General features: G+C 61.3%; 1 protein-coding gene across 1 annotated transcript; it reads left to right on the top strand.

Moving 5' to 3' along the window:
- Positions 1-1,324: 1,324 nt before the first annotated feature.
- TET3 (tet methylcytosine dioxygenase 3) lies at positions 1,325-25,895 on the top strand. Its single transcript, XM_069801163.1, has 10 exons — positions 1,325-1,542; positions 13,218-15,435; positions 17,718-17,808; positions 18,607-18,700; positions 19,155-19,363; positions 19,482-19,632; positions 20,125-20,214; positions 20,335-20,472; positions 20,874-21,210; positions 21,578-25,895. The coding sequence occupies exons 2-10, from the start codon at positions 13,263-13,265 to the stop codon at positions 23,308-23,310; spliced, it is 5,016 nt and encodes a 1,671-aa protein (XP_069657264.1). The 5' UTR covers positions 1,325-1,542; positions 13,218-13,262; the 3' UTR covers positions 23,311-25,895.

Raw genomic sequence — 25,895 nt, 5'->3', positions numbered from 1 at the left:
GCGACCTGTTGCACGGCAGTGCCGAGCTTGGCCGGGCAAAGGGGGTTTGCATCCCACAGCGCCGTTGTGCAAGTTTGGAAATTGGGGGGAAAACCAGTTCCCGGCACGAGTTTATCCTATTTATTCCCGTGGGAGTCGCTTTGTTTGGAGCAAAGGTCAGATCCCAGCGGGCTCCGGCTTGGCATTGCAATAGGGCTCTCGGCTCACGCGTGGCCTTTTTGGGAAAAGACGAGCTCGAGCCAATATCGCAGGGACGGGGATGTCGGGTCCATGGTTGCATTTTCCGCTGGGACACAGCATCTGGTTTATCCATCCCACTGGGCATTCCATAGGCCTGAGGCTCCTTGGATTGCTCCTTCTGATGCAAATCCCTTTGGAAAACAGTTTTCACCGGGATGCTCCTGGGAAACCTTTGGGACCTTTGAGTTTGTAGAAGTTTTGCTGGCGATTCAGCCGGTAGTAGTCTTGGAAAACCCATAGCGGGCTGGAGCATCACCTCTAAGCCCTGGATGGGGAAGGCTTTGGGAGAACTCGCTTTCCCGCTCCCCCTTTTCCTCCCCCCCCCCAAAATACACACATGCATTGTAGCTGAGACCTGCCAGCTCCATGCAGGGGTTGGAAAAGCTGGAGCTGATCCCATCAGGGCTGACTGAAGGACTCCAGCCCTGCCTTAACCCTTTCGCTGGCCCATGGGAAAATACCCCCCCCCCCCGCCTTTTTTTCCTCACCGGGGCCTGGATTTTGGGGAGAGAGAGGCAGCCGGGCGACGCGGGGGGGTTCTTGTGCGGGATTCAAGCCTTGCAAAGCTCCGACTTCCCCAGATGAACGACGTCCCCAAATGAACGACGTCCCCAAATGAATGAGGGCCCCCGATTAACGACGTCCCCAAATTAACGGGGGTGCCGGGGGTTCAACAGCAGGAAAATACTGGGGGGGGGGGGGCAAAGCGTGTTTTTGGGGGGCACAGCATGCTTTTGGGGCTGCGTCTTGTTGTTCCCACTCCCCCGCGTGGGCTGCTGCCTCAGTTTCCCAGCGGGGGGGGGGTGGTGTGACACACACACGACCGGGGTTTGGGGGGGTCCGTTACCCCCAATTTTTTTTTTTTTTGGGGGGGGGACACGACACGACGAGGCATCACAGCGTGGGGAGGAGGCACCTCCCCTGCGTGTCCGTGTGTCCGTCTGTCCGTGTCCCCCCCCCGGCTCCTGCGCAGCGGCCGGGATCGACCGGCGGCCCCGGCGGGGGGAGCGGGCGGGCGGTGTCGCGCTGCGTGGGGGGGGGGGGGGAGCGTTTGCGTGGGGGGGGGGGGAGCTTGCGCGGAGGAGGGGAAGGAGAAGGAGCAGGAGCAGGAGGAGGAGGAGGAGGGGAGGAAGGAGGGGGGGGAAGAAGAGATGCGCCGGTCAAACCCCCCCCCGGCTGCAGCAGGGCGGCGGTGAGGGAGCGCGGAGGAGAGGGAGACAAGATGGCTTCCTCCTGAGGGCCGGATCCGTGCCGGGGCCCGGCGGGGGCTGCGAGGGGGGCAGCGGCGGGGGGAGCGGCGAGGTAAGTACCCCCCTCAAAAAAAAAAAAGAAAAACACCCCCTCTGCATCCCCACTTGTGCGTGTCCCCCCCCCCGCATCCCCCCCCCGTGCATCCCCCCCCCCCGCATCCCACCCGTGCATATCCCCCCCCCCCCCCCCGCCATGGCCATGCAGCCCCGGGGGAGGGCTGAGGGGAGGTGGAGGGGGGGGGAAGGGGGTGAAGCCCCCCCACCCGCGGCGTTTGCGCGTGTTTTGTGGCTCCGCGGGCGCGGAGGAGCAGCGGCGGGCGCGGAGGCGCGGCGGGGCCGGGAGGACAAAGCGGCGGGGCCGGGGGGGGGCCGGGGGGGCCGGGGACACGGGACGCGGACACACACGCACCGCCCGGCCGGGCCCCGGCTCTGCCCCGCTCCCTTTTGGGGCGATTTTTGAGTATTTTCCTTCTTTTATCCCTTTTCTTTCTCTCCAGCAGCTGGGTGGGGGGCGGATGGACGTTGCGGGGGGGATAAGTCCTAACGTGCCCCCCCCCCTTATTACCTCATTGCTCTTTCGGCATTTTTTTTTTAAAAAAATTATTATTTTTATTAATCCTCTCCCCTCCATCCCCTAAATGTGCTGAGCTCAGAGGTACGGCGGGGTGATGCTAACAAGGGCGATGAGGCTCCCCGTGGCGTGACGTCACCCTGACGTAACGCGTCCGCTGGCAGCTGTCATCCCTCGTTGTGACGAGGACGCGGGGGTCCGGCGGGGTCGGCCCCCCCCCCCCGCTTTTCGTCATGCCGGGAATAACGGGGGGTAGGATGGAGGTGGGGAGAAAAAGCGGTTTGTCCTCGTTGGAGGGGTCTCGTCCGCCAGCCGTGGCAGCGATTTGGGTTATCCCGGTGCCAAGAGCGGTGTGGTTTGGCGGCGGGTACGATCCGACTGGCTGCGGATGCTGGTGGCACCGGGGGACGTCCCCGAAGCCAGGGAGAGCGTGCCGAAACGTGTGGCCGCCCCGAAGTTTTGAGTCCGCGGTGAGCGGCTTTGGCACCACGTGTTTTCGAGGGATGGGGATGCTTCAGATCTCGCACCCGGGATGCGCCGGCGCGTGCAGCCGCCTGCCCACCGATGCCGGAGCCGCCTCCAGATCCGCGGATGCTTTGCCAAAAAAAAAAAAAAAAAAGACCCTGTCACAGGTGCTGGGGTGCCGGGTACCGCGGGGTGCCGGGATGCGGCAAGCGCCGGTGCAGCCCCGAGGTTGCATCATGCTGGGGAGGGATGGGCAGCACCGGAGCAGAGTCCTCACGGGTTGTTACGGTGGCCCCATAAACGAGCCCTGCTCTTGGCCTTTGGCACCTAATTAGCTGTGACGAGGTTTGTTTTTCGGATTACCGACCTGGACTCTTTATCGCAGGTAATTAAGGGGAGAGGTGGCTCGGAGGAGGAGCCGATGGAACCTTGGGAAAGCAAAATGTCCCCCTCCCCGTGCTCTGGCCTTTCCTGGTGGGGGTTTTGCTGGTCCCACTGGGGACGGGGTCGGTGAAGCAGTGGTGCGGCGCCTCTGGGATGTGCAGTTGTGCTGCAGGTTTGCGTCCCAAAAAGCCTTTCCCGGGGTGTCCTCAGGCGTGCTGGCGTGCTGGGAGTGAGCTGTGCCCATGGCGCTGAGGTCCCCAGTCCCCTGCCTGCATGTGCTGGGGTCCCCAGTCCCTGTCCCCATGGTGTCAGGATATTCGGATTCCTGCCTGCATGTGCCAGGGTCTCCCATCCCCATCCCTGCAGCATCAGGATCCCTGGTCCCCTGCCTGTGTGTGCTGGGGTCTCTGGTCCCCATCCATGTGGCATCGGGTCCTCAGTCCCCTCTCTATGTGTGCCAGGGTCCCCAGGCCCTATGGCATTGTGTGTCCCTGTCCCCATAGCATCGGGGGTCCTGACCCCCTGCCTATGTGTGCCGGAGTTCCCCGGTCCCCATCCCCGCTGTGTCAGGGTCCTTGGTCCCCTGCGTGTGTGTGCCAGCGTCCCCATCCCTATGGCAATGGTGTCCCTCGTCCCCTGCCTGCGCATGGTGGGGTCCCTGCTCCTTGTTTCTGCAGCGTCGGGGTCCCTAGTCCCCATCCCTATGCCATCGGGGTCTCCAGTCCCCTGCCTGCACGTGCTGGCCTCCCTTGTCCTTGTCCCTATGACATTGGGGTCCTCGGTCCCCTGCCTGCATGTGCCAGCGTCCCCGGGCCCCGTTCCTATGGCAATGGGGTTCCCGTTCCCTGCCCGCGCGTGCTGGGGTCCCCGCCGTGTCCCTCGCTCCACGTGCGCGCAGGGAGCCTTTCTGGTGGGATGGCAATGAAGGGGCCAGTGCCGAAGCCCGCTGTCCCTGTCCCCTCGCTGTCCCCACCGTGGCTCGGGATGCGGGCTGGGATGAGAGCGATGTACCCCAAACCCAGCCCTCCTGGGGACCGGTCCCCCCTCTCCCCTCCTCTGCCAGCTCTTTAATCTTGCTGCTTTGAGCTCGGTGCAAGAGGGTGCCAGACCATTTTTGAGGATGAAAGAGCTTTTTTTTTAACCCCCCCCCCCCCGGGCCGGCATCCAAGGGGAGATGAAATGAAATGGGAAGAGGCTGGAGGTGAAACAGCTGCGATCGGCTCCGTCCCCGCTCCACATCTGCCCGCCACGCCGCTGCCAGGCCCGCAAACCGAGCTCAACCCCAATTTTATCCTCTCTCCCAGGGCCGAAACCTCCTTTCCCCGTGAGCCGGGATGCTCGGTGGTGGCGGGACAGGGCTGGCAGCGTGCAGGCGGCAGGGATTTTGCAGGCAGGGTTCTGCTGGGTTGTCGGAGGGAGTCGTGTCGCGGGGACAATGCGGCGTGTTTGTTTGCTACAGCTAAAATGGCAGTTCTTAAGGGGAAAAAAAAAAAAAGAGAGAAGTGCTTCTGCACATCCAGTCGCTGCATCTTTTGATTAAATGAGATTTTGCTGTCAAACGGGGGAGCTGGGGACCACGAGCTCCCGAGCCTGCAATTTCCATCGCAGCCAAATGAGGGGAAAAAAAAAACCCTGAACCACCTCGAGCCCTGAAAATGCTGTATGAAAAATGGATTGGAGCAAGTTGTAATTGCTGCAGTCGTCAGCGCGGAGGCCGGGGGATGCTGTGTAATAGCTGGAGGGTTCGTCACCGCAGAGCTGGTGGCTGCTGGTGGCACGGCCCCTGTCACCACAGCCCCCCACTTCCCAGCCTGGCGGAAAAGGATGGAGGAGCATCCCGGGCGCTGCGGCCCGTTGCAAACACTGTGCTGGAAGGCGATGGGGTGCAGAAGGGGGATGAGCAGCAACCGGGCGAGGGGCTTTAAAGACCCTGAGCCTCTTAGAAACCCCTGTTGGTGTTGCAATTAAAGCCGTTGCACTTAACGCCGTTGCATCTAATGCCATTGCATTTAGCGCCGTTGCACTTAACACCGTTGCATTTAAAGCCCTTGCACTTAAAGCCATTGCAATTAAAGCCCTTGCACATAAAGCCACGCCAATTAAAGCCATCACAACACAAGCCCTTGCAGCGGGGCTGACTTCTCCCACCCGTGCCGGACGCCTCGCCGAGCCTTCCCCGGTCGGGATGGTGCCATGAAGGCAGCCGCTGCTTGTCCCTTGCCTGTCCCCGTGCTCCTCGCCTGCAGCCGCTGGCAGCCGGTGCTGCCGGCCGGAGCACGCTGCCTGCCCGCACATGGCTTTTTTTAGGTTTACAAACATGACGGCCCCGTGCACGCGCCGCTTCCCCCCCTCCTTCCCCGTGAGTCATCAACCCCGTCACCGGGCCGGGGAAGCCGGAGGCGGCGTCGGCACATCCCCCTCGGCACTGATGACCCCAGCGGGGGGAAAGAAAATCAAAATTAGATTTTTTTTTTTTTTCCCCCTTTTTTTGTCATTCCCGTTCCTCTTTTGGCGAGCGAGATGGGGAGGATGCGGATGGTGACCGTGGCTGCCATCCTGGCTCGCGGTGGCCCATGATGGGGTGTTTTCGGAGAGGACTGTGGCACCAGTTGGCGGGTGGGAGAGTTGAAACGCTGCCGGCTTCCTCGCCCAGCCGGCGACTGCGTTTCGGTAGCCTTGGATTCAAGGCGACGCTGATTGGTGTGGTTTTGGGGATGGGTGAGGTTTCAGGGGGGAAAAAGCTGGTGAGACCCCAAAATGTAGGCAGAGGTGCTGGCAAAAGTCTCGTCATGCGGCTCCCCAGGGCCCGGTGCTGCCGGTGCCGCGGCTGCCGGTGAGCGTGGATGTGCCGAAGCCCCCGCGGCTGAGCTCATCGCCGGAGCCGGTTGGCGTCGGGGCTGAGGTGGCTGCGGTGACTCAGCAGCGCCGGCGCTGAGTCAGCAGCACCAGCCCCCGGGGAGGCAGCCGGGACAGGGGGGGAGCTTTAAATTTTGGTGAAGAAAAAGCAGGGGTTTTTGTACAGCGTGCTGCAAAATGGTTTTGCTGGTGCCGAGCCAGCGTCCGTGCCACCGGCACATGTTTTCCACGCCGTGCGTCTTCCTCCAGCTTTGGAAAAGGGATTTCATCCAGAGGGGTCGCGTTTCCCACCCGCCGTGAGATGCTTTTCCACACTGGGGACGGGTCGTGGCGGTGAAACCAGCTCTGGGTTTGGCAGAGCTGGCGTTTTCCCTGCTCCCAGACGGGGCAGGGCTGGGCTCCCACTCATCTCCCGGCTCCTGCCCGCCGGCCATCGCACCGCCGACTTGTCCGTGCTTGTCGGGCAGGAGGGCGGTGGCGCGCACGGTTCTCCTCCTCCTCCTCCAAAAGGTCGGGCTGTGTGGCACGGCGGCGGTGTGAGGAGCCCCCACGTCCCGGGGAGGGGGGACACACTGCAGCATCCCCCAGGTATGATGGGACGGGGATGGGCTGGAGGGGAGCTGAGCACCCATGGGGGCCAAGAGGGTGCAGGGACTCCCCTCTGCTCAAACCGGGGGAGGCAAAACCTTGAAAATGGGGGTGCGGTTTGGTTAGTGCATGGGTGTGAGGTGGCTTTCCTCCTCGCTCCCCCCAAATTGGCTTTCTCCACCTGATTTGCAATGCAAAGGAATTGGCGGGGTGGAAATGTCTCCGGTGGGGGGGTTGGTGGGGCTGAAGGGGCCAGGAGGGGACCGAGCCTGGTCCCGTGGGGGACGCCGGCAGCACGGCTGCGAAATCCGGCCCAGCCCCGTGGGGGCGGCTGGGGTGGGACGGCAAACACTGCTGGGCTGGGCGAGAGGCGAGGCGAGGCCCCAGGCCTTTCTCCTACAGCCCACGTGCTTCCCCCTTCCTTCTTCCCTCCCAGATGGGTCCTTTTTCCTTCCTGACCCCTTCCTCCCTGACCCTGTCCCCTTCCTCCCCACCCCCTTGCCCTTCTTCCCCTTGTTTCCCTTCCTCCCCATCTTCCTCCTCTTCACCTCCTTCCCCATCCCCTTTCTCCTGGCCTTTCTTCCCCTTCTTCCCCTTCTTCCCCTTCTTCCCCTTCTTCCCCTTCTTCCCCTTCTTCCCCTTCTTCCCCTTCTTCCCCTTCTTCCCCTTCTTCCCCTTCCTTCTTCCCCTTCCTTCTTCCCCTTCCTTCTTCCCCTTCCTTCTTCCCCTTCCTTCTTCCCCTTCCTTCTTCCCCTTCCTTCTTCCCCTTCTTCCCCTCCCTCCCCTTCCCCTTCCTCCCCATTCCCTCCTTCCTTCCGCTTCTCCAGGGACAGAGCAGACACAGCTCCCCACTGAGCCGCTGCTGCCCACCAGCCGACAATTTGGCTTTGCCCAGCCGGCCCCGGCGCCAATCTGGTAGCCGAGCGCCGGCACGAGAGGAGCCAGCTGTGTTTGAGGAAAAAAACCGCTCCAAGAAACAAAAATAACGCCGCTTTTTTTTTTTTTTTTTTTCCCCTCCTCCTTTTCCCTTTCAAGAGCTCAGCTCCCTCCCTGCCCGGCCGGAGCTGGGAGCCTGACGCGGCTCTGCGCTGTGCCAAGCCTTTCCCCCTGCCCGCGCCAACTGGCGTCTCCCGGCTCGGCTCCACGCCGCGGTGGGAAGGCACGCCGTAGTGGGAATGCACGCTGTGGCTTGGCTGCGGCAGCTTGCTTCCCAAAAGCTGCTCCAGTGGGAGCATCCACTGGGACATCGCTCGCCTGTCCCCAGTGCCAAGCATCCCTGCTCCGAACAGCCCTGCTCTGAGCATCCCTACCCTGAGCATCCCTTCCCTGAGCATTCCTGCCTGGAGCATCCCTATTCCGAGCATCTCTTGCCTGAGCATTCCCGCCCCAAGCATCCCGATCCCAAGCATCCCCACCCCAAGCATTCCTACCCTGAGCATCCCTGCTCCGAGTATCTGTACCCTGAGCATCCCAATCCGGAGCATTCCCTCCCAGAGCATCCCTGCTGCGGCCCCTCCAAAAGGGAGAAACCCTTTTCCTGGAGGAAACGAGGAGGATGGAGATGGGAACACATTTTTTTCCACCTGGAAAAAAATCCCCCATCTCCCTTGGAAGCTCCCGGCGCTGGCGGGATGCCAGTGCAGAAGCTGAGAGCGGGACTATATCGTGTTCAACTGCCTCGTCGTACTCCAGAGAGAAGGAAAAGGGGGTGAAATAATCGCCCTAGCGCTGTGCGGAGAGGGGTTATGGCTACGGGGGTCCCTGAAAGTGCTCCCGGGGCTCGTGTAAAGCAAGAGCCGGGCTTCCCGTGGCGTAAATCAGCTCAGCTCCCTCGGCATCGGCGCTATTCCGGCTTTTCTCCGGGCTAAATGAGGACAGGAGTGAGCAGCTCAGACCCAGCGCCGGGGTCAGCCGGGGCCATGGAAACAGCTTGGAAAACAAGGCGGGAGAGGCAGCCGCGGCCGCCCGCGGCGCCGGGAGGCAGCGGGACCGCGAGCCGGCGCGGTGGGTACCCCGGCCGGGGGGGAGCCGGAGGGGAGCCGGGGGCTATCGTGAGTCCGGCTCGGCGCTCGGGTTTCCCGGTTTTCCTTTATTTTCCGTTTTCAGGGGCGTTGAGCTTGGGTTTAGGGCACCTGCGCCGTTCAGCTCCTCTCCGGCATCACCCCTGCCGGTACCTGGGGTCAGTGGCGGTGGTTTGGGACCGGGAGGGGGTTTTTTCCGTCTCTCGGGGTCCGTCGAGGCGAAGCGGTGCCCCCCAGGAGCATCAATCCCCGGGCGGACGTGTGCGTGATTTCGGCAGCTTTTCCTTCCCTGGCAAAGTCCTTTGGTGGCACCGGCCGCGCGGTTTGTTATTGTAGGGTCTCCTGCACTCAGGCATGCTCGGTACTTACCCCCCCTCCGCGGTGCCCCCCAACCCGCCGTCCCGGTGGAGGATCCCCGGGGCTGTTGCCAGAGGAGGAAAACCACAAGCCGAGTGCCGGGGCTGGCCGGGCTCCACCGGCGCGGTGCGGGGCCGGCAGCCAAGCTGCCTCCTGCCTCTTGGCCGGCCCGTGCCGCTGGCTGGCAGCGGCACCCGCTGACCTCCCAAACACCCCGCTGTGCCCTCGCCGCAGCCCCGGCGCACGGCATTGCGTGTCCCCCCTCCGCCGCCCAGATGCCACCAGGAAAGGCTCGGCATCCCCGCTGGTACAGTCCGGCCTTCCTCCGCTCTCCTCCGGCTCCCAAATTCTCCACTTTTAATAAAAATTGAGCATTTTTTGTAGCGGGACGACACCAAGCGGCGTCTTCCAAGCTGCTTTGCGTGCACCGAGTTGCTCTGTTCTCTGCAGCTGAGCCGTTTGGCTCCTGCCAAGGGATTTAATAAAACCCCAAAATATGTATACGGGGCAATTTTGGGGCTCCCGGCAGGGGGGAGCGGGTGTTTTTGGAGGACGAGGGATTTAAAAACCTGTTCCCCTGTTGGCTTTGGATGGGTTTAATTTGTTTTTCGTACAGCCCAGCGGGGAGGTTGAAAGTAATAATTTGGATATGTAGGGTTGCTGGATATAGTGGACTGTGTATTTAGGGTTGCTGGGTGTTTAGGGTTGCTAGAGATACGGGATTGAGGAATATATAAGTTGCTGGATACAATAAGCTGCTGGATATATAGGGTTACTGGATATGCAGGTTGCTGGATGTATGAGATCGCTGCTTATGTAGGGTTGCTGGATGTATAGATTGCTGGATGTGTAGAGTTGCTGGATATGTAGACATATAGGGTTGTTGGATGTATGGGTTGCTGGGTATATGGGATTTGGGTATTTAGGGTTGCTGAGTGTTTAGGGTTGCTGGATATATAGGGTTGCTGGATATGCAGGTTGCTGGATGTATAAGATTGCTGATTATATAGAGCTGCTGGATATATAGGGCTACTGGATACGGAGGTTGCTGGATGTATAAGATTGCTGATTATATAGAGCTGCTGGATATATAGGGCTACTGGATACGGAGGTTGCTGGATGTATAAGATTGCTGATTATACAGGGCTGCTGGATATGTAAGGTTGCTGGATGTGTAAGGTTGCTGATTATATAGGGCTGCTTGATAGATAGGGTTGCTGGCTATATGGGGCTGTTGAATATATAAGATTGCTGGACATACAGGTTGCTGGTTACGTAGGATCGCTGGATATACAGGGTTGTTAGATAGGTGAGATTGCTGAACATGCAGGTTGCCGGGTCTATGGGTCAGTGTATCTATAGGGCAGCAGGAGCTGTAGGGCAGTGGGATCTATAGGGCCACCGCTGGCGGGGGCTGCTGTTCCCCGCCGTAGCCGGCGGAGCTGCGGCCATCCCTCCCCGCCGGCTCGCGGGACCGGGGTCCCCCCCGTGTCCCCCCGCGGGGTGTCAAGGCGCCTTTCGGGGCCCGGCCAGCGCCCACGAGCTGTGGGGGCCAGCGTGGGGCCCTCCGCCGTCCGTCCGTCCGTCCCTACGTGCGCGCAGCGCCGGGGCTAATGGCTCCTCCAGCTGGTTTTGCAGGGGGCGGGGAGGGCCGGGGCGGCTGAGGCTTGAACAACTCGTTTCGTCTTTCCTCGCCGAACGGTCCCGCCATCGCCTCTGGCTTCGCCTCCCACCCCGCACACGTAAGTGCCGTCCGGCCAGAGCCGTACCCGAATCCGGCACCGTGCCCCCGCCGGGGCTCCCCCCCGGCACTCGCCGGGTTATAAACGGCTCCGGACTATTCCCAGGGAGCGCAGCCCAGGCTGGAAACCCTCCAAGCCGGGCTCTGCGTGTGTGGTTATTTTTTTTTTTTTTTCCTTTCCTTCCCTCTGTTTACGGCATTTAAAATGGGGGGAAAAAAAAAAAGAAGAGGAAAAACAGATTAAAAAAATAAATGTTTTTATCCTCAGGGGGACTTTTCCCCTTTTATAGCACCTGGAGGATGCAGAAGGGACTGTGCAGGAATCGAGCAGCCAAGCTAACCCAAACTGAAGCGCTTGGTTTTCTCTTTATTTTAATTTATTTCCCTCCCCCCCTCCCCAGCTTTTATTCTTTTCAGGGGCGAATGGAAGGAGGTTTGGGCAGGCAGTGCTTTTTCCGGGGAAAACGGGCCGAGGCGTGGAGGAATAGGTGCCCACGGCAGCAATGGAGGGATTTCTGCGGATGCTGCCGGAGTGAGTTGGGATGGGGAGGGGGATTAATTTTTGGGGAGAAGCCGCAAGGTCTTTCCATCTCCCGGCCTGCAGGGCCAGGAACAAAAGGAGCTGGATGAGACAGCCAGGAAAAAAATAATTATATTTTATATATATATATCTCTCTACCTATTTCCCACCCGCCCCCCCCCCCATTTGGGGAAGGTTGTGGCTTTCGGATTAACCCTTTGGGAGCTGGGGGGATGCTCACTCCTGCCTTGTGTTTGCAGGGTGAACTATTTTCCTGCATTCCCAGCCTGGGTCGATAACCTGGTTTATGGGATGGAGCAGCCCAAGGTGCCACCCTGGCCCGGCGGCTGTTTTTTGGGGCTTCCCCTGCCATTACCCAGCAGGTTCCCTGCCCCCGGGTAGATCCTTGGGGCCAGCGTCTGCTCCCCACCCAAGGCAAAACAGGTTTGTCATCGTTTCTCCAGGCTGGTGTCACCACCGCAATGGTGGGGACCCTTCAGGGCATGAGTGTGTCCCCCCAAGGTCTCAGGGGGGGGCTCAGGGCATTTTTCTGCCTGCCACCATGTGCTGCTTGGGAAAAACCCTTTTGGCTGGGGAGGAGGAGGAAGATGACGGCGTAGGAAGGACGGGCGAGGCTGTTTCTTCCTCGGTTTGCAAAGGAGAGCGGAGGCGGCGTGTTGTCCCCACCCTGCCCAAGCTGCTGTTTCGCCGGCACACGGCACAAACCGGCAGCGAAGCCCTCGCTCCCCAGACCTGATGGACCGGTCCCATCGCTGGCAGCTCCATTGCTTGGCTCCGGGGATGCTGCGAAGGGACCGAAGCCGGAGCCCCTATAAAGCTGCGGCAGCATCGGGGTGAGCCCTGTGCTGGAGTGGGGCCACGGTGATTTGTACCGGTGCTGTCTTCCCTTGGGAGTTTCCCCCCAACCCGGGGAGGGGGGGGATTTTGGGGATATAATCGTGCTGGGAGTGGTTCCTCCTTGGTTTTGCCAGGGTTTCGCCACAGTCAGCAGTGTGCTTATCTCCGGTGTAGAAACCACCCGCGCTCAAGCGTGCACCTTTGCTCACCCTCTCACCCTGAAGGACGCCCGTGCCGAAGCCATGGGGCCGGTGGCTGAAGGGTTAAACGCGGCTCCACCGCCAACAGCCGCGCGCCGTCACACAAGCCGTAACTTGGGGTCTCCTGGCTAGTCTGGGCTGCGGATCCTTCCCACCAGCCGGTACCGGCACCGTCCAGAGGCAGGAAGCTCTGACCACAGCCTTTGCTTGCTTTGTCATATTTTTTTCCAGTGAACTTTGCTGTATTTTTAGCTTGCAGGAAGCTCCCCCCGGTTGTCAGCAAACTGCTAACTACCCTGCCAGCGCCCGGCACCCCCGGCTGCTGGAGCACTAAAATCCCCGCCGCCGAGGGGGGAGAGAGCCGCAGAGTGCAGAAGGACCCCCCTATCCCTGGCAAAATCCCTTGGAGGGTCTTAACTGGGGCGCGCAAGCCCAGACGCCGGGGTGACGGTCTCCCTGGGTGCCGCCACCTCACGTCGGCATGGACGTCTCTAATGGTTTTTGGTCTCTTCTTGGCACACGGCCGGTTTTCTGGACGCTGGTGCTGTAGCTCGGCGTTGCCGGGGGGCCCTGGCCAGCCGTGTTGATACAGACGCCGGGTTATTCGAGGTGAAAGCATCCCCGCGCCGCCCCTGGCACCGGCGTAGCCAACTCGGCGGCTTCCTGCCGTGCCGCGGCCCCCGGCGAAGGACGGCTGCTCCCGGCCAGGATGTTTGCTTTGGGCATGGGTCCAAAAAAACCCCCCTTTTCTCCCCGTGCCGCTTCCTTCGCCGGTGCAAACCGTGTCGCTAGAGCCAGGGACGCCCTCCCCGTCCCACCTCGGCGGGTCTCGCCCTCAGCGGGTGATGGAAATCCCGAACCGTCCTGTGAGCAATTTCGAAAGCGGGTGGCGGGGTGGGGACGTGGGCGGCGCGGGGCCAGCGCAGTGGAAACCGGCCGCCTTATGAGCCGAGCTGCTCCTTACGCAGCCGGGCAAAAGCCGCCTGGTTTTGCCGGCGGCGATTATTTTTTCGCGCGGCTCATCCGCGTCTTCATCAGCCGGGTCAGAAAAAGAGATGGGGAAAGGGGGAATAAAAGAAAAAAAGAGGGAGAAGATAGGGCGTGGGATGATGGCACGTGGGTCGTGGCAGGGGATGCTCACGTCTCTCCTCTCTCCCTCCTCGCAGACAGGTTCGGCGGGCGACCCGGTTGATGGACCCAGCAGAAGCCAAATGGAAGAAGGGCCAATTAATTATGTCGAAGAAAGGCGGCTGAATGAGGGCAGTGGGCTCAGCCTGGCAAATGGGGGCCGGCCGGAGGCGGGGGGCACTGCGCTGATGGAGCCGAGCGGCTGGTTGCCGGGCCAGCCGCCTGCCGCCGGTAAAGCCCACCTGGAAGACGTCAGGAACCTGGTGGCCTTCTCAGCGGTGGCCGAAGCTGTTTCTTCCTACCGGCTGCCACCCCCGGGTTCACCGTCGCTGCTGTACGAGAAGTTCGATTCGGAGATGAGCCGGGGTGGGCTGAGTGCGGCAGACGGCGTGCCACGAGGGGAGGACCTGCATGCCCTCAAGGCTGCCCTGGCTTTGGCCAAGCACGGCGTGAAGCCCCCCAACTGCAACTGCGATGGTCCTGAGTGCCCTGACTACCTGGAATGGCTGGAGCAGAAGATCAAGACGGCTCTCGGCGAAGAGCCGGCATCACCGCGGCCCTGCGCCACCGCCAACCCCCCGCCGCCCCCCCAGGAAGGTGCTATCGACCCCCAGCCGGTGCCTGAGACCGCCGAGCCGTGCCCGCCCGACGGCCTCCCCTTTTCCCAAAGCGCGCTGACCATCGCCAAGGAGAAGAATATCAGCCTGCAGACCGCCATAGCCATCGAAGCCCTGACGCAGCTCTCAGCCGCTCTCCCCCAGCCCGCCGGTGACGGCCAGCCCCCCCCGCCACCGCCCCCGCCACCCCCCGCCGCCCCCTTCGGCCCTGGCCCCCTTGCCCCGCCGGGGGCCGCATGGCAGCGAGGAGACGAGCCCCGTTATCCGCCGGAGCCGGGAGCAGCGCCAGAGCCATTTTTCGGCGCGGCACCTCCCCGGGGTGGCTTCGCGGCGGCGTGGGGGCTGGAGGCCGAGGGGGCGGCGGGGGCCGGAGACCCCATGGCAGAGCTGGAGCAGCTGCTGGGTAACGCTGATGACTACATCAAGGCAGCTTTCAAGAGACCCGAAGTGACGGCCGGCAAAGTGATGGCACCTAAAACGGAGCCCCCCGAACGAGCACCCAGCAAGGAAGCGCTGAGTGGCCCCCGCTTGCCGCCGGCACCGCCGGAGCCCAGCCTACACAAGAAGACGCAGCTGGTCCTGCAGCAGCATCTCCACCACAAACGCAGCCTCTTCCTCGAGCAAAGCCTGGCAGCGGCGGCGGCTCCCCCGGACCGGCCGAGCGGCTGGTGGGCTCCCGGCGCCCCGGCCGTGCCCCCCAAGCCCTTCGAAAAGCAGGCCAAAGAGAAGAAGAAGAAAACGCCGCCCGAAAAGCCCCCCCCGGCCAAACCGCTCCGCAAGCAAGTGCAGATCAAGAAGGCAAAGCAGAAGGACTCGCAGCCGCTCTTCCCGCCCCTCTGGCAGATCAGCCTGGAAGGGTTTCGGGTGCCTGCCGAACCCCCCGCCGAAGAGATGCAAACCGAACCGCCGCCGCCGCCTGCCTTCCCGCTCCAGCCTCTTGCACTACCCCTGCCCGCTGCTCGCCCCCCGCCGCCGAACCCCCTCGACGGCGGCCCCCCGGCTCCCGACTCTCAGGAAAGGGGTGCCCCCGGGGGGGGCCCCCAAATTCACCCGGTGCTGGCGGGCTCGACCGGCTTGGAGGAAGCACCAGCCGCCCCCCCACCGGCTGCCCCGACCCCCATCGTGGTGGATGACAAGCTGGAAGAGCTTATCCGGCAATTTGAAGCTGAATTCGGGGAGAATTTCAACCTGCAGCCCCCCGAGACGCCTGCCCCGCTCGCCCCCGGGGCTGCTGAGCTGCCGGGGGGGCCAGCACCAGCCCCGCAAGTGCCCCCCGCCGCCGCCGCCGCCCCGGCTTCGAGCAGCGCTCCCCAAGCCGGACCCAAAAGCTTTTCGTTCTCGCCGGGGAAGGGTCCACTTTCGGAGCCATCCTTCACCGCCCGGTCCCCCAAACAGATCAAAATCGAGTCTTCTGGTGCTATCACCGTGGTGTCAACCACGTGCTTTTACTCTGAGGAAAGCCAAAACCCGGACGCGGATGACGCCGACGGGACGCCCACCAAGGACGAGGTGCCGCTGACGCCAACCCTGAGCGGCTTTTTGGAGTCGCCGCTGAAATACCTGGACACGCCGACCAAAAGCCTCCTGGACACCCCGGCCAAGCGGGCGCAAGCAGAGTTCCCCACCTGCGACTGCGTCGGTGAGCGAGCGGCCGTGCCGGGGGATTACGGGGATGGTGGCAAGCCCCGGGGGTGGCATTTCAAGGAGGTGGCTTTGCAGGGTGGGATTGTCCTGGATAAATAACGGAGCGACGCCGTGGTGTCGGCAAAGCCCACGCTTTTTGGGCGGATGCAGCGCTTGCACAGCAAAACCCCGATGCTGCGGAGCCCTCTTTTGCTTTCTCTTCTCTTATTTTTACGGTCGGACGGCAAACGCCGAGCGACTGCCGCGTCACCGGGGGGGTGGTGCCGACGCCGACCTGGCTGTGCTGGTGTGGGTTGGAAGAGCAGTGATACCAAAAGGGCTGTTGGGTTTTGCCTCCACATAACCGCTCAGCTAAATCCCATAGAGGGGCCAGTAGGTTGCCCCAGTGCCGAAACCTGCCTAAAACCTGGCTCGCCTGGTTATTCTTGTTATTTTAAGCCAAATTAGCTGGTTTGGGTTAACTCAACCCAAACTTTAACTTAGCATGTGAGCTTATGCCTGGAGCCATATTCGCTGCCAGGATGCTGGGTTGTTCGGTGGCCGATCCCACTGGGATGCATTGAAAAAGCACCAAACTCTTGGATTTGGTTTTTTTTTTGTGGGGTTTTTTTTGGTGTGTGTTGGCATTTGTTAGACTTTGCAGCAAGTGCTAGAGGTTTCCCACCTGGTCCTTGCAGTCCAGCTCCATCGGAGCGCGGGGAGCTGGATCTTCCCTCCCCAAAATTTAGACTGGAGCTGCACTGTCCCCTGGGAGGAGCAGGGTGAGGGTTTGGGGCATCCAGCCGGAAAAACGAGCCCCAGTGCTGCTGGGAGAGGTGGCCTCGGGCTAAGCACAAGCTGCACTTTATTAGCGGGGCTTATGATTATTTATTTATTTGCTTGTAAATGGCAGCAGTAATTAGCCCGAATGGCACCGAGCGAATGAAAGGCTTTTCTGGAGCCGCTCTAACTGATCTCGGAGTTTCACCCTGTGGTGCCAGGAAAAGATTCGTGTTGCTTTTTCTTTTGCAGCATGGTTTAGGGGCTGGGAGAGGGGGGATTCCCCCCCTGCCACCTCTCTCCATTTTCTCAAGGAAAAGCTGTGAGAGAAAGCAATTAAGTAGGAGTCGGGGCTCGGTGCTTTATTAGGTGCCTGTGCTGTTAGACGCTGTAATAAAATCAGCCTTCGCTGCGTGTCCCGTATTGATCTCTGTCTGGACAGCTGCAGCCCAGCTGAGCCCGGCTTTCTCCTCGCCTTGGCGCCCAGCCAGTTAGACATGACGGGAATGAAAATCAGGGTGGTGAGAGCAGAAGGATGGAAAGACGGATCAGACCCGGCCGTCGTTCCGGATGCGTCCCACCCGGCGGCGTTTGAGCATCCCCGTGCGCCGGGGATCGACCCCTGCGCCGTTGTGGCTGCCGGGAGCATCCTTTGCTTCCTGCGCCGGCACCTTCATGCTCTAAAAGCCCTGAGGGGTTTGCTGCTGCGGAGGTTGTGTTGCTTGCGGGGCTGTAGCCCAAGCATCCTTCTCCTGTAGCCCAAGCATCCTCCTGTATCTTGAGCATCCTTCCATAGCCCCAGCATCCTTCAGCCTCTCCCCGGACGCAGCAGCTCCTTCCTTGCATGGGTTCAGCCACCTTGGGGCATCCCATGAGCATCCCCAAATTCTCTAGGCAAACCTAAAAGTAGGCAGCAGTAGTTTTCAGCCCCCAAATCATCCCATGATGTTTTTGGCAGCATCCAGCCGGGCTGGTCTCGGTGAGCAGGGCCAGACGGGTGCCCAGGGAGCTGGCGGGCAGCAGGGAGGCCTGGGGACGAGGAAAGGGGGGTTTGTATGCCAAATTGCCCGCCACTGCTAATCACTTCTTCTCAGCAGAGCTCATCAAAATGCACTGTGCTCGAGCAGCCGGCGCAAATCCCCTGTGCTGGGATGGAGCCACGGTTGCTGCCGGGATGCTGGGAGGGGCTGCGGCCGCTCGGGGAGGTTTTTGGGTCCCTGAAGGGGACGGTTGCTGACAAGTGCGGGTCTGAGCACCCGTCCCCTTGTTCCCCAGTGCATTTTAGTGCTGGGAGCATCTTCCAGAGCAGAAAACGAAGAGGAGCTGCCAGGCTGTTTAACGAACCCCTAATTGCAGCTTCCCTTCCCTGATGCTCTTAGCGGGGAGACGCCATTGAGGAACCCTTGATTTTGGTGCAGAAGTGCTCGGTTTGAGGGCATTTGGGGGTTTGGCGTCCTTTGGAGCAGCCGGCAGAGGTGCAAACCCCCAAATCTCTGTCCCCTTCTCCTGCTTCTGCAGAGCAAATCGTGGAGAAGGATGAGGGGCCGTATTACACCCACCTGGGCTCGGGGCCCACCGTGGCATCCATCAGGGAGCTCATGGAGGAGCGGTAAGGGCCATCATCCCGTCCCGTCCCATCCTGGGGGGCTGTGAGGGTGACGGGGGGGGTTGTGAGGGTGAGTGGGGTCCTGTGGGGCCCTGAGAGGGCGAGTGGGGGCTCATGAAGGTGAGTGGGGGCTTGTGAGGGCAAGCAGGGTCCCGTGGGGTCCCGTGAGAGTCAGTGGGGGCCCGTGGGGGCCCATGAGGGCAAGTAGGGTTCCGTGAGGGCGAGTAGGGGCCCATGAGGGTGAGTGGGGGCCCGTAAGGGCGAGTGGGGTCTCGTGAGAGCAAGTGGGAGCCCATGAGGGAGAACCGGGGCTTGTGAGGGGTCCTGTGAGGGCAAGTGGGGGTCTATGAGGGATCCCATGAGGGCGAGGGGGTCCTGTGAGGGCAAAGGGGATCCTGTGAGGGGTCCATGAGGGCAAGTGGGGTCCATAAGGGTGACTGGGGTCCTGTGAAGGCGAGCGGGGGCTTGTGAGGGTGGGTGGGGGCCCCCCGTGGGGTCTTGTGAAGGCAAGTGGGGTCCTGTGAAGGTGGATGGGGTCCCATGAGGGCAAATGGAGTCCTGTGAGTATGAGTGGAGGCTCAAAAGGGTGAGTGGGGTCCTGTGGGGTCCTGTGAAGGCGAGTGGCATCCTGCGAGGGTGAGTGGGGGCTCCTGAGGGTGGGTGGGGGCTCACAAGGATTCCAGGGAGGGTGAGTGGGGTCCCATGAAGCCAGTGGGGGCTCACGAGGGGCCCACGAGGGCGAGCAGGGGGACTCGTGAGCATGGTGGGAGGCGAGCAGGGCTGATGCCTGTCCCCCGGCAGGTATGGCGAGAAAGGCAAGGCCATCCGCATCGAGAAGGTCATCTACACGGGGAAGGAGGGGAAGAGCTCCCGGGGCTGCCCCATCGCCAAGTGGGTGAGTGCCTGCGCCCCGGCTCTTGTCCCCCCCCCTCGGAGTCCTCCCCGAGGTAACGCGCCTGCCTGTCCCCCCCCTGCCTGGGGACAAGGAGGTCCCCTGCCGGCGGTGGCCACAGCGGGCAGGGGCGGGTGCTCGATCTGCGGCTGGCAAGGAGGAAGCGAGAGCGGCAGCCGCCCCCGGGGAAACTCCACGGGGCTTCCCACCGTCGGCACCCACCGAACAGCACGTCCGTGCCTGCAGCCCCTGGGCCGGGCGCATCCCCCCCCGCCCTGGCACCCCAAAGCCCGTGGGGGTGAATGCAACCATGGGAGCCCCCACAGCTCTGCTCCCCCCCCCCCCCCAATCCCCACAGGGTGCTGCAGAAGGCAGTGAGGACCCGCTTTTGGGGTCCTCCCCGTCACGGGAGGTGTTCGCCATTGGAGGGGTCTGACTTGGCCCTTCTGTTTTCCAGGTGATCCGGAGACACAACCAAGAGGAGAAGCTGCTGTGCCTGGTGCGGCACCGGGCCGGCCACCACTGCCAGAACGCTGTCATCATCATCCTGATCCTGGCCTGGGAGGGTATCCCCCGCACGCTGGGCGACACGCTGTACCAGGAGCTCACCGACACCCTCACCAAGTACGGCAACCCCACCAGCCGCCGCTGCGGCTTGAACGACGAGTAAGTCGCACCGCGCCGGCGGTCCGGTTCGGGAAGATGGGGTGGGAAGGGGACCTGTTTTCGGAGCTGCCATCACCGCGCCAGTGGCTGATGCTCCTCTGCGGTGTCCCTCCCGCAGCCGGACCTGCGCATGCCAAGGCAAAGACCCCAACACCTGCGGCGCTTCCTTCTCCTTCGGCTGCTCTTGGAGCATGTATTTTAATGGCTGCAAATACGCCCGGAGCAAAACTCCCCGCAAGTTCAGGCTGGTGGGGGACAATCCCAAAGAGGTGGGTGACATGGGCAGAGTGGGGCAGCACTGGCGGGGGTGTGGGTTCAGACCTCCTTTTACCCCCAGCTCCAAGTTTTGTCAGGGGGAAGCCTGAAAATAGGATTCCCTGTGGGATTTTTGATGAATTAGGGAGTCGGGGGACAGAAAGCCAACCTGGTGAAACCAGAGGGCAGGCTCGCCTTGGCGTCCCAGAGCCAGGACTTTTGGTGTGACAGCAAGTGCCAGTATGGGGTGGCACGAATGGGGTCTCCCTGGAAACCTCAGGGAAGATGCCAGAGGGCTCATGGGTCGAGCAAGCAAAAGCGCAACAGGCACTGAGGCTGGAGGTTGAACGGCCAGAATTTCACCAGGAATTTAAGCCATGTGCTTTGCGCTGTGGCAGACATCGTGGGAAGGGTTGGATGCCGCGTGGTGTGCGGGCACTCTGCCCCCAATTCCATCCCCGCTGCCGAAACCCCTGGGTGACATCCTCCTCTTTTCCCTACTGCAGGAAGAGCTGCTCCGGAAAAGCTTTCAGGACTTGGCCACCGAGGTTGCTCCACTTTACAAGAGGCTGGCACCACAAGCCTACCAAAATCAGGTACTGGCCACCCACTTGTCCGCTTGGAAACGCATTGGCCCGGTGGCAGGCAGAAGCGGGCGTGGGGTGGCGGCGCATAGGAGATTTTGGATAACAAGAGCCATCTCTTCCTTCTGCCAGGTTACCAACGAGGATGTAGCGATAGACTGCCGGCTGGGCTTGAAGGAGGGGAGGCCGTTCTCAGGAGTGACGGCGTGCATGGACTTCTGTGCTCACGCTCACAAAGATCAGCATAACCTCTACAATGGCTGCACGGTGGTAAGCAGGCGGCCAGCGGGCCTTTTCGGGATGCTCTCCCCCTGTTTTGGGATGCTCCTGTTTGAGCCACTCGGTCCCCCCTGTCCCCAGTTGTCATACCTGCATGACTCCAGTGGCCGGTCCTTGGTGTTTGCACGCCTCAGATGAAACCTTTCAGGTCTGTGGGGTGCTGAAGCCACCCCAGCTAGACTAAAGCACGGTGCTAAAGGGGACGATGCGTTTGCTTTCATCTGACCCCCAAACCCCACGGGAGGTTTCTGAATGCCGGCTGCGAACCGGCATGGGCTGGGAGGGATGCCAGGCTGGCGTGGCTTCACAGTGATGGAGGTGAATAAGGAGGAGATTTCGCCCCTGTCCCGCATCTGGCAGCATCCTGCTGATGGCACCCTGCGCTCCCCCAGGTCTGCACGCTGACAAAGGAAGACAATCGCGTGGTGGGGAAAATCCCCGAAGATGAGCAACTGCACGTCCTCCCCCTCTACAAGATGTCCAGCACGGATGAGTTCGGCAGTGAGGAGAACCAAAACGCCAAGGTGGGCAGCGGGGCCATCCAGGTGCTCACGTCCTTCCCCCGCGAGGTCCGCAAGCTGCCCGAGCCCGCCAAGTCCTGCCGGCAGAGGCAGCTGGAAGCAAAGAAAGCCGCTGCGGAGAAGAAAAAGCTGCAGAAAGAGAAGCTGATGACGCCGGAGAAGATCAAGCAGGAAGCGCTCGAGCTCCCCATGCTCCAGCAAAACGCAGGTAAAGGGGGTGGAGCTGAGCTCTCGCCGCCCCAGGCCGTCCGGAAAGCGCGTGAGGGGATGAGGATGTGATTGGGGGCTTTCTCGGGCTGGTGGCATTGAGCATGTGGTGTTGAGGTGCAGGATGGCATTTCTGTGTTGCCTGGGTTTTTGCTCATACTGCGGTGCGGCGGGGAGCTCTCGCCGTAGCCTGGAGTGTGGGTGTGAATTGGTGCCAGCGCACCGGGCGATGCTGACCTCTGCGCTCGGCCGGTGAGCCTATCACCGTGGGATTTTTGAGTCCGGCCGAGTTTTTGGGGTCCTCGCTCCCCACCGGTGGCTTTCTCGGCCGGCGGGTCACAGGGGCTGTGTGTGTGCTGTGCCCGCAGGTATGGCGTTGAAAAGCGGGCTGCCCCCGCAGCCGCTGAAACCTTCCATCAAGGTGGAGCCGCAGAGCCATTACAACGCCTTCAAGTACAACGGTAACGCAGTGGTGGAGAGCTACTCGGTGCTGGGGAGCTGCCGGCCCTCCGACCCATACAGCATGAACAGTGTTTACTCTTACCATTCCTACTATGCACAGCCCAATCTGCCTTCCGTGAACGGGTTTCACTCCAAGTTCGCGCTTCCCTCCTTCGGGTATTATGGCTTTTCCAGCAACCACGTGTTCCCCTCGCAGTTTCTGAATTATGGTGCGCCCGAGAGGGGTGGGAGCAGCTGGGTGAGCAACGGCTATGAGAAGAAGCCTGACGTCCCGGTGTTGCAGGAGAACCTCAACCATGCCTATGGGAACACCGATTTCCCCGAGCCCATCCCGCACAGCGTCCGGAGCAAAAACCATCACCAGCGCACCTACGAGCGGGCTAACCGCTACGCCAGCCAGCAGAAAGCGGCGGCGGCGGCCGGGGCGCACAGGACTAGCTCGGGCTCGGAGGAGGTGCCGCCGTTTGCACAGAACTGTTTCGGCAGCCGGCCCATCAAGCAGGAGCCTCCGGACCCTCCACCCGCCATCGAGCCCCTTCCTGGCGCGGCGGCCGTGCCCGGCACCGGCTTAGCCCTGCCGGCCATCCCAGCGCGCGGCGGGGGGCCGGAGCCGCGGTGGAGCCCCTTCAAAGCGTCCCGGGGCACGTCTTCACCCGAGAGGACTAGCACGGCGGAGGGCTCGTGGAACGCCCTGGCGCCGGGTTTGGGCGGGCGGGAGAAGCTGAGCGCCTTCGACGCTGCCGCCCGCTTGCCGCCGCCGGAGAAGCAATGGCCCAACGTCCTGGCGGGAGAGGCGGCGGCGGTGGCGCGCGGCTCGGGCTTGCTGCCGAAACCGTGGAGCCCCTGCAAGCTGGGGGAAGCGGCGCTGGCTGGCACGGGCACCTCGAGCTTGCTGGGGCCGCTGGGTTTCAGCTCGGCCCTGCCGGGGCTGCCCAGCTTCCCCGAGGAGCCGTGGGGCTCGGTGAAGGCGGAGGAGCGGAGGACGCCGGCGCCCAGTCCGGGGCTGCTGGAGAAGCCGTGGGAGGCGGCGGTGGGCGAGAAGGGGGTGGCGGGGCCCCGCCGGGAGAAGCCGTGGGACCCCTTTGGCCTGGAGGAGGATCTGCCGGAGAAGGCGGTGAAGGAGGAGGAAGAGGAGGAGGAGGAGGAGGACGAGGAAGAGGAGGAGGAGTGGTCGGACAGCGAGCACAACTTCCTGGACGAGAACATCGGTGGGGTGGCCGTGGCACCCGCCCACGGCTCCATCCTCATTGAGTGCGCCCGCCGCGAGCTCCACGCCACCACCCCGCTGAAGAAACCCAACCGCTGCCACCCCACCCGCATCTCCCTGGTCTTCTACCAACACAAGAACTTGAACCAGCCCAACCACGGCCTGGCGCTGTGGGAGGCCAAGATGAAGCAGTTGGCGGAGCGGGCTCGAGCCCGGCAAGAGGAGGCGGCACGCCTGGGTCTCCCGCCGGACGCCAAAGCCTTCGCCAAGAAACGCAAGTGGGGTGGTGCGTTGGCGACCGAGGCGCCCAGCAAGGAGAGGAGGGACTCGGTCCCCACGCGGCAGGCGGTGGCCATCCCCACCAACTCCGCCATCACTGTGTCCTCCTACGCCTACACCAAGGTGACGGGCCCCTACAGCCGTTGGATCTGAGACGGAGGCAACCGCCGCAGCCCCATCTTACCTCAACCCTCGGCAGCGCCGGAGCCCGGCGTTGCTTCGTGGTGCTTTCTCCTCGGGCGTGGGGGAGAAGAAAAAAAAAAAAATAGAGAAAAACGAAGCAAAACACAACAACAACAAAAAAAACCCAACCCACAGAAAGCGAATCCAACACGCACGCTCGGAAACAGCGGAGCCGGCGCGGGCGCATGCCGTCAGAGAGCTGCGCTTGGCGAGGAGTTGGCAAACAAAGCAAAACTTGATTGAAAAAAAAGAGGAACGATGCTGTTTGACGCTTTTCGGTAATCTCATATTTATATCTCTGCGTTTTTTTAATCTAGCCTCGTGCACCGTGCGAACGGATGGAGAAGTTTATAGTGTCCTTTCGCAAAGGAGAGGTTTTTAATTCCACTTAAAAATGCCTATTTATTGGATTTTATTTTATTTTATTTTTTACTCCGATGACAACGACGAAGCCGATCTTCGAAAAAGAAGCCAACATCGAAAAAAAACCCTAAACGCAAAGAAAAAACAACCTGAACACCAAACCAGCTTAAAGGCAAGAGGTGACTCCCTCCAGCTCCAACGCATGGGGCCTGGCAGGATTGTGTGCTTTACTGTCAGCCGGACACGCTGAACATCCGATTATTTTTTTTCCCAAGGACCTAAAAATACCTATTTTGCAACTTGAGGAGTCCTTTCTTACAGTGACGGGAGACCTGCTTGTGAGCGGGACGTCCCGGGACGGTGCTTCTTCGCTCGACTTCTCACCGCCGGCGGGATCGGCTCCGCCGGGACGGAGCGAGCCGGCGTCTTTCCCGGCGCCGGAGACCTCAGGACACGTCCGGGCTGAGGACTGCCGCTGCCGGGGTGCCGCGCTCGGGCTCGGACTTGGGGGGGTCCTTTGCTGACAGCCCTGGGGAGAGCAGCGGCGGCGGCATCTCTCAAGGAGCCGACAGGACAAAAACAGAAAGAAAAAAAAAATACAAAAACAGGAAAAAAAACACAAACCAACCCCAAACTGTGAATAGCTAGTGTTGCTCTCTGTACATCACTGTTGCTAAAGTCTGGTGCTTTCCATCTCCGGGGGACTTTCTCCGTGCGATCGGCTCTAGGAAGAGTGAATCCCAAGACTTGGCTGGCCAAAACCCTGCCGGTCCGCCTTCCCCGCCGGTGCCGGCGAGCCAGTGCGGCGGCGAGCGCCGCCGGGGCTCGGTGCTTTTTCTCTCCCCGGGTGCCATCCCTCCTTCCTATGGATCGCCGTTCTTCCCGCAAAAAAACCGCAACAAATAACCCAACGACGACAACAACCGCGTGGTGCTTTTCGAACAATCTCAGTCGAGACTTTCCTCCCGTCGCCGATACTGAAGCCGCGCCGGGATGGACGGGCAGACGAGCTCCCCTGCGGCTCACCGGGAGGGCGGCGTGGCCGAATCCGGGTGCCGGCGTCCCCGGGGTCGTTGCTTTTGCACTTTCAGGTGCCTTTTGGAGAGCCAGCGAGCCAGAGCCGACGCCGTCACCGTGCAGAAATCACCTTGTGTTTACTGTCACCCTCCTTCCTTGCGCACTGGCACAGATCAGCAGGATCTCGGTAAAACAGCCTGAACATTTAAGTGGTCTGATTTTAAACCTGTAAATAGGGAAAGAATTTTTTTAAAAGCACTTTCACCTAGATTTAAAAATGAAAGCGAAACTTAAAAAACAACTCCCCTCTTTCCTCCCCCACCCCCCCGCAACAACTTGAAAGCAGTATGTTTTAAACAAGATTATTGTGGGAGAACTGTAAATACTGGCAGAATATTTAACATGCTTTGTCCGTCCTTCATAATTAATTTTTTTTTTTTTTAACCGTAATCTGTAAAGTCGCGTATATTTGACAAGGAAACTCAACGAGCTATTACCGCTTTTCTTATAAATACCCAATAGCATATCAGGATTGTAAGAGTCGATGGCAAGTCAGATTTTAGGGATGCCTGCGGGCGATGCCGGTTCCAGCGCGGGGACCCGACGTGTCGAAGTGTTTCAGAGGGTGAAAAGGGGACCCGGCTGATCCCCGCCAGCGGCGTTCGGCGGGGCCGGATTCGGGTGCCGGCCCCGGTTTGCATCGCCCGGGGTCTCGTCTGACTGTCGTGGCGGGGGTGCCTTGTGAGCTTCGCCTGGATGGCTTTAGAGTCGGGAGGAAAAGGGGTGCGTTCGGAGAAGGCGAGGGTCTGTGTAACCTGTCTAAGTCCTGCTTCCTCGGAGGTTTTTTTTGGTGCAGGGAGGGGGTTCGGTCCGGCGCGGCGTTGGCTCCGGCGGGTTCAACCCGGGTAAGCGGGGAGATGCCGGCGCTGCGGGTCGGGGAGCGAGAACTGCTGCAGTCTCACGTTTTTACACTACATAACGTCTAACCTACCTCAAATCTCAGTCATGAAAAATTAGCACGCTTCAGACTTCTTCTATGAAAACTCGAAATCTATGCACAGCTCTTTACCCCTTGCTGCTGAGAGGCTGTTTTTCAAGCAAAATCTTTTCCTTTACCCGTCCCGGCGGCCGTGCTTGTCCCACCCGTGCCGAAGCCAGGGGGGTCGCGGTGTTAA

The sequence above is a fragment of the Haliaeetus albicilla genome, chromosome 13 (genome assembly GCF_947461875.1).
Source record: "Haliaeetus albicilla chromosome 13, bHalAlb1.1, whole genome shotgun sequence".
Taxonomy (NCBI): Eukaryota; Metazoa; Chordata; class Aves; order Accipitriformes; family Accipitridae; genus Haliaeetus; species Haliaeetus albicilla.
This window is presented reverse-complemented; position numbering and strand designations above follow the sequence as displayed.

Bases quoted from the DNA above. Each gene is read 5' to 3' on its own strand.
- TET3 (XM_069801163.1), top strand. From the start codon at position 13,263: ATGGAAGAAGGGCCAATTAATTATGTCGAAGAAAGGCGGCTGAATGAG. The intron at 15,436-17,717 runs GTGAGCGAGCGG...CTGCTTCTGCAG, and splicing joins CCCCACCTGCGACTGCGTCG to AGCAAATCGTGGAGAAGGAT. The intron at 19,633-20,124 runs GTGGGTGACATG...TCCCTACTGCAG, and splicing joins TGGGGGACAATCCCAAAGAG to GAAGAGCTGCTCCGGAAAAG.